Source organism: Nematolebias whitei, chromosome 12, assembly GCF_014905685.2.
Source record: "Nematolebias whitei isolate Nwh7 chromosome 12, NemWhi1, whole genome shotgun sequence".
NCBI lineage: Eukaryota > Metazoa > Chordata > Actinopteri > Cyprinodontiformes > Rivulidae > Nematolebias > Nematolebias whitei.
This window is the reverse complement of record NC_056509.1, coordinates 1,808,510-1,816,450: the sequence shown is the minus strand read 5'-3', so window position 1 is coordinate 1,816,450 and position 7,941 is coordinate 1,808,510. Positions and strand designations below refer to the sequence as shown.

Sequence of the window (7,941 nt, the reverse complement as noted above, 5' to 3'; positions counted from 1 at the left end):
TTTTTTTTTTTTTTTGAATGTCCAGAGGACCAGATTCAACTTTTTTACAATTTTATAATTGTTTCTATGATAAAACAGCACCCCTTCGTGGTGAAGGGAAGTAGCGCTACATTACCCGAGCGACCCGGAAGTATTGTTTGACACTACGGATCGTGCTTCCGCAACAACTTGGGTAAACACAACCTCCACCATGCAGCCTCTACTGTAGAAAAAGGCAGCAAACTTTTTTAACAACAAAGTTTGACTGTCCTGTGGCCCTCATCTCACTTTTCTTTCATCTGTCCTCCTCACATTAGGGTCAGAGGCTCCTGTGAAGAGAAACGGTGAACATTAGGTGATCTGTTTAACCAGCTGACCTGATGGATGAGCATATGTTTACAAGCTAAGCTTCATCTGTTACAGTCAATCTTTAGTTAGCTTCTGATTTAACTAGCTACATAGCCATAAAATAAAGCTGTAGACTAATATCTTAAAGTTAGCGTTACATGGATCCTAGTTTAACTCACTGCGATGCATGTATTAAGTTGCAGTTACAGTACGTCAACAAATATAAACTTACCAGCTGAAATCCCAGACACAGCGCTGTCCTCGGTGCGAAGTGGAGTCTGGTCGTAGAGATTTTGAAACAGGCCGTTCAGGCTCTGTAACACCCACAGGCTGACTTAAATGCTGAGAGGTGGATGGCTGCGGTCCTCTCTCCTTGCAGTCAAACACAGAGCAATATTACGCTCTAAGTCCCATGTGAACCCAGTCTGTGGACATAACCACATATGTGTTGTTCCTGGTTTTTCCTGCGTAGTGCAAGTTGCTGCACTGGCATTGTTTGTAATGTTACAAGTGGCTGAAACCACGTGTAACATTACAGCCAATCACCGAAATTTGACACTGAAAAACGAGGCATATTTTGATACATACACCGACCAAAGCGGTTCGGTCGGTATCATAAAAGAACCGAAGTTCGGTACTCAGCCCTATTGCAGAAGAACGATCAGGAGAACTCTGATGCAGACATCAGTCTTCCGCCGAGCAGCCCCTCCTCTGCGCTACCCGGCAAGAGAGGCTTCCTCCAGGCGAGCAGTGGTCAGACTGTCCATAAAGGCTGGAGCCGTCCTTGGCTCGGTTCTGGACTGGATACGACAAACTCCTGCATAACTGACAGCAAACACCCACATAGAGGGCTGGTCCTTCGATGAGCAAGTATCAGGCTGCCCGCTGATGATGAGATCAGCTCGGTTCTGGACCAACTCAGAACAACTTCCCTACGGCTGACAGCAGACACCCACGAGGAGAGCCGGTCTGATAGAAAGCCAGCACAAAACCACACAGTGATTCCAGTCGAAACAAAACAGACCACAGAGGTCCAGATGAAAAGTCCGGTTAGAATTCACAGACAAAAACACTGGACCTTCCGACAACATTTCCGCCGCTCGAGAGGCCATTGCCACTGAACTGTCTGTATTTTAACGCACCGCATCCATCAGGCCGGCGCGGTGGTGGATTATTAACAATATTCAAATCAACTTTTAACTATAAACAACTGCCCCTCCCAGTTTCCCGTTCCAGCTTTGAGCTGAGCGTCTTTGAACTTGGCCATTCGCCTCCAACATTATTTTCACTCGTCTACCGCCCACCTCGATCTAAGGATTTCATAAATGAGTTTTCTGATTTCTTGGCTGAAATCACACCAAAATATGATCATGTTTTCATTATTGGGGACCTTAATTTGCACGTGTGCTGTCAGGAGAAGCCCTTGGATAAGGACTTTTTAGATTTATTGGACTCATTTAATCCAATTCAGCAAGTAAATGGTCCCACACAAGAGCGCGGACATACACTGGATCTTGTTTTAACACGTGATGTGACTGTTAGTAATCTTGTTATTGGTGATAATGTTTTTTCAGACCACATGCCAGTCCGGTCTGAGTTCACCCTCCCCCATCTAACTCCTAAGTCGTGCATTCCTGCACGTTGCAGCCGGACCATTAACCATTTCACTGCCACACGTTTCACAGATGTTTATAACTCTGAAATGATAATTCAGGCCCCGGTGTTTCTCACCACCACTGAGGAGCTGACATCCCAGTTCAACTCTGTCTTCTTAAAGACTATGGATCGTGTCGCGCCTATTAAAATAAAAAAATCAAAACTCAGAGCAGAACCTTGGCTGAGTGACGTCTCCAAGGCCGTTAGGCAGCAATGTAGGAGGGCGGAGCGAAAGTGGAGGAAAGACGGGCTGCAGGTCTGTTTTCAAATACTTAAAGAGTTGGCGCCTTTATCAGAAAGCAGTGAAAGCTGCGAAATCCAAATACTTCTCTGATATCAAACTTTAACTCTCACAACCGACGTGTCCTCTTCTCCACCCTAAACTCTGTTCTCCACCTCACTGAACCATCACCTCTGGAAGCCTTGACTGAGCTGTGCGACAACTTCCTACATTTCTTTTTGGAAAAAATTGCGGCCACCCGGGATCTCATTTCCCCTCCAACTCATGAACCATCCATCCCACCTCAATCTGTTGCTCCATTTGACCATTTTGAACCCATCACTCTATCTTCTCTAGAGCAGGTCATGTGCAGCTTCAAACCTTCTGGTTCCCCCTTTGATGTGGTCCGCCCTATACTGCTAAAGGAGGATTTTCCTACTCTAGTTACGTCCGTTCTTGATATAGTAAACAGTAGATTATCCACTGGCGTAGTGCCAAATTCTTTTAAACATGCTGCTGTGCAGCCTCTTTAAAAAAAAAAAAAACCTTGACCCCTCAGTCATGTACAACTTCCAGCCTGTCTCCAGACTCCCATTTGTTTCTAAAATACTCGAGAAAATAGTCGAGTCCCGGTTGAAGTGCTTCCTGGAGGATCACGCCATCTTAGAGCTATTCCAATCTGACTTTAAACCTCTCCACAGCACAGAAACTGCCCTATTGAAAGTTTTTAATGACATCTTCAGATCCACAAATACCGGTGATTCTGTGCTGCTTGTCCTATTGGACCTCACAGCCGCCATTGACACCATCGACCATGAGATCCTCATTGCTAGGTTGGAGCAGTGGGTGGGCATCACAGGATCAACCCTCAATTGGTTCAGATCTTACCTCACTGACAGATCCTTTTGTGTCTCCATCAAGGATTTTAGTTCTGCAGCGGCAGAGCTTAAATGGGGGGTTCCGCAGGGGTCCATCCTTGGTCCCCTCCTATTCTCTTTATACCTGCTGCCACTTGGTGCTATTTTCCGGAAACACAACATGCCCTTCCACTTCTACGCTGATGACTGTCAAATTTACTTCCCCCTAAGCCACAATGGTACATGCTCTATTCAAGCTCTGTTCGACTGCCTGGCTGACATCAGGGACTGGATGGTTTAAACTTCTTAAGTTTCAATGAAAAGAAGTCTGAAGTCATGTTGTTCCCTCCCAACGACACAATCACAAACCACTGCATCAACCTCTCCGCTCTAACCGTCAGAAAAACAGAGTCACTAATCTGGGCGTGATAATGGACCCTTCCCTGAAACTTAACAATCATGTAAACATGATAGTTAAATCACGTTTCTTTTAACTGAGGAGGCTGTCTAAACTGAAGCCCATATTGTCCAAAAATAACCTGGAGACAGTAATACATGCATTCATTACATCTAGGCTTGATTACTGCAATTCACTCCTGTTTGGTATCAGTCAAACCTCCACTGCACGACTACAACTTGTCCAGAATGCAGCAGCCCGATTTTTAACCAGTACAGGCAAAAGAGAGCACATTACACCAGTTTTGGCCTCCCTGCACTGGCTACCGGTTCACCTTCGAATCCAGTTCAAAATACTACTGTATGTCTACAAATCGCTGAACAGTGTCGCCCCCCCATCTCTCTGATCTGCTACAGCCGTATGTCGCACCACTTTCCCTGAGGTCAGTGGACCAGTTGCTCCTCACAGTTCTAGGAACTCGTCTTCAGCGCAGAGGTGACAGGGCCTTCTCTGTAGCAGGACCAAGACTTTGGAACGAGTTACCTCTGCTGCTTGTCAGACAGGCCCCCCTCCCTCTCGGTTTTAAAGTCCTGTTTAAAAACCCACTACTATTTAGTAGCATTCAACACCAGATGATCTGTGTTTTGAACCTGTATGCTCCACACTGGTTAGTCGTCATTATCTGCATTGTTTTTATGTCTATATTCTGATTTACTTCATTTTGTATATTACTTTGTGTTTTACTGTTCTTCTGTCTGTACAGCACTTTGGTTGGCCTTGTCGCTGTTTTTCTCTATAAATAAAATGGTATGGTATGGTAAATATTAATAAGACATTATAGCAACATGAATAAAAGCATAAAAACATGAAATATAATTAGAAGCAATGAAATACTAAATCAAATCACCCTGCGTTAAATGTCAGGGAGTAAAAGCAACATGGATGAACACAATCATCAACAATGAAATACCAAATGAGATCACGCTGTGTTAAATGTCAGTGAGTACAGATGTGTTTTGAGGAGAGATTTAAAAATAGAGACTGAGGTGGCCTGTCGAATGTTGATGGGCAGATTGTTCCAGAGTTTAGGGCCCATGACTGAAAACGCTCGATCTCCTCTGATCTTCAGCCTGATTTTTGGTACCACCAAAAGCAGCTGGTCTGATGATCTCAAGGCCCGAGAAGGAGCATAAGGATGAAGGAGGTCGGAGAGGTATGAGGGTGCAAGGCCATTAACACACTTAAATGTCAGCAGAAGAATCTTAAAATCTTAAAGTTTAAAACTCTCCCAAGATCGGTAACAGACTGTTTTAGATATGGCTGAATGGAGTCCAGGTTTTGCAGGATCAGTGACAGTGGCAGAGCTAGGGTTAATAAACACAATGACCTCAGTCTTCTGATCAATAAAACTCAAGAAGTTCGCAGCCATCCAAGTTTTGATGTCATCAAGACATTTTAACAAAGGGCGAATGGAGGAGGAACTGTTAGGTGTTAACGGCAGATAAATCTGAGAACCATCAGCATAACAATGAAAGGAAAGACCATGTTTCCTCAGGATAGACCCTAAGGGGAGGAGATACAATGAAAACAAAAAGGGGTCCAAGAATGGAGCCTTGCGGGACACCGCAGGAAAGAGGCACTGAAGTAGATAGAGTGTTAGCAAAATTAACACAGAAACTCCTGTCGCTCAGGTATGAATGGAACCATTCTAACGCTGCACCAGTAATACCAACCCAGTGTTCTAGCCGGGATAAAAGGATACTGTGGTCCACAGTAACAAATGCAGCGGTAAGGTCAAGGAGTACCAGGACTACAGACTGACCAGAGTCATTTGCCAGAAGAATGTTGTTACAGACCCTAACTAAAGCCGTTTTGGTGCTGTGTAGTTCCTTAAAGCCAGACTGAAAGATCTCAAGAATAGAATTTCCACTCAAGAGCTTGTTTAATTGAGTGAAAACTATTTTCTCTAGGATCTTAGAAAGAAAGGGGAGTTTGGAGTTAGATCTGAAGTTTGAGCAGGTTGAAGGGTCAAGTCCGGGTTTTTTTAATTAAAGGAGTTACCACTGCATGTTTAAAAGCGTCAGGAATTAACCTGTAGCCATACTGCTGTTTATAATGTCAAGAACACAGGGTCCAATGGAGGGTAGGACTTGTTTAAAAAACGATGCAAGGATGGGGTCAGCAGGGGAACCTAAGGGTTTCATATGACCAATGACGTCATTTAGAAATGAGAGGGAAATGGGTTCAAACTGGTTAAAGACTGATGTGAAGGGGACAAAGACAGAGGGGTCAGCTGTGGTGTGAGGAATCAAGTGACCTGATCGACTCAACCTTTTTAACAAAGAAACTGGCAAAGTCATCACAAGTAACTGCAGAGGCCTCCATGTTGGCAGACTGAGGCACGGTTAAAATGGCATTAATGGTATTGAAAAGAACACAGGGATTGTGGCTGTTTGAGGAAATGATTTGGGAGAAATATATATATATATATATATATATATATTTTTTTTTTTTTTTTTTTTTTCTGATTTAACAGTGGCCTGGTACTCTTTGTAACATGTTTTTAGTATGGTAAAAGAAACGTTAAGTTTGTCCTTCTTCCAGATACGTTCAGCTTTCCTGCATTGACGTTTGGCTGCTTGAGTGATCTCATTCATCCAACGGTGTGGCGCATGGTTTGGATGCCTAATTTTTAATGGGGCAATTAGGTCTAGCACCTTAGCATAGGTCTCTTGATGTACAGTGACTAGCTCATGGGTGTTCATGGAAGAGGATTCAGAGACTGAGAGAAAGTTTTTAATAAAAGCAGAGGAAAGGAGCGCAGCAGTAAATAAATATTCTACAAGGCCTGGCTGGAGGGGGAGGGGGTTTGGACTCGTTGATAAAGAAGTGTTGAAAACAATGGGTTTGTGGTTGGAGAAAAGCACATTCCCAATTTTTAACTCTGAAACAAATAAACTATTGGTTAACACTAAATCCAGTGTGTGGCCATGCTGGTGAGTTGGTCCTGCAACATTTCAGGGCAACAGACATGTATATTGAAATTTCCCAGAATCAAAGCACAATCATATCTGAGTAAGATCGAAGTTAAAAAGTCAGAGTTCAGCCATGAAGTCCTTATTATATTTGGGTGGCCTGTATAACACAGCAGAAAAAACAGGATTTGAACGGCCCACCTCAAAACACAGCAGTTCGACGCTCAAAAAATTAGCTGGTATTTGTACCAGTTTGCAGTTCCAACGTTTTTTGAAAATAGTTAATAATCCACCACCTTTGCCTGATGTTCTCGGAGCATTAAAATAAAAACAGTCCGGTAGTAAAATTTCCGACAGGACCATGAACTTACCACAGGAGAGCCACGTCTCAGTCACGCAGAAGAAGTCCAGACCGGTGGAGGAGAAAATGTTATTCAAGATTAATGTTTTATTAGCCAGAGATCTGGCGTTTATCAGTGCAATCCTTGTAGGAATCACAGCAGGAGAAGTTGCCCATGAAGTTAAGACCAGCGGTCTCAGATTTGTGGAGTTCGACCCGCGACTCCAACAACCGGAAGCCCAGCCGCGGCGAACAGGTCCGCTGTGGAAGCGCGACTTGACCCGTGGGACCGGGAAGGACTCAGGTGGATCGGTGCAGTGCCAGGACAGGTGATTTAGGATGTGGTCCTTGGTTGAAGAGGAAGCCGCAGCAGCAGCCCGGCAGGCTTTGATCCTAACAAAACGGCCGGCCCGTTTTCAACAGCGCCTGGAGTGATGTCTTCGAGCGGGCAGAAGCAAACAGGAATGTCTTCAAGCAAAGGTGGGGGTCCAAGAGGGGGTCCAGAGTTACGATCATTATGATCAAACAAAGCGAGACTGGTGGCAGATAGTTGGAGATTTAGGAGTTGATGACGTTCATAAACCAGCAGTGAGTCGATGTTAAAGGTGAAAAATGACAAAAACAGAAAAAACACAATCACTGCAGACAGAGGTGGAGGGCAGGCCATGCACAGCGGCGCCATCTTCCTGGAAGTATAAGTGTATGATGCCTGTAGCCAAGCATGGTGGTGGGAATGACATGGTCTGGGGCTGCATGAGTGCAGCAGGTGTTGGGGAGTTACAGTTCATTGAGGGACACATGAACTCCAATATGTAATGTGAAATACTGAAGCAGAACATGATCCCCTCCCTCCAGAAACTGGGTCGCAGGGCAGTGTTCCAGCATGATAATGACCCCAACACACCTCTAAGACGACCACTACTTTATTGAAGAGGCTGAGGGTAAAGGTGATGGACTGGCCAAGCATGTCTCCAGACCTAAACCCAATAGAACATCTTTGGGGCATCTTCAAGTGGAAGGTGGAGGAGCACAAAGTCTCGAATATCCGCCAGCTCTGTGATGTCGTCATGGAGGAGTAGAAAAGCATTCCAGTGGCAACCTGTGAAGCTCTGGTAAACTCCATGCCCAGGAGAGTTAAGGCAGTTCTGGTAAATAGTGGTGGCCACACA

The 7,941-nt window shown here is 44.6% G+C and overlaps 1 protein-coding gene across 1 annotated transcript in view; it reads left to right on the top strand.

Moving 5' to 3' along the window:
• LOC119418721 (DNA polymerase zeta catalytic subunit-like) overlaps positions 1–7,105 on the top strand; it is an 89,928-nt gene extending 82,823 nt beyond the window's left edge. The window contains exon 6 of the mRNA XM_037686055.1: positions 6,924–7,105. Coding sequence (XP_037541983.1) covers positions 6,924–7,105 — 182 coding nt within the window. The remainder of the gene's footprint in view (positions 1–6,923) is intronic.
• Positions 7,106–7,941: the final 836 nt, after the last annotated feature.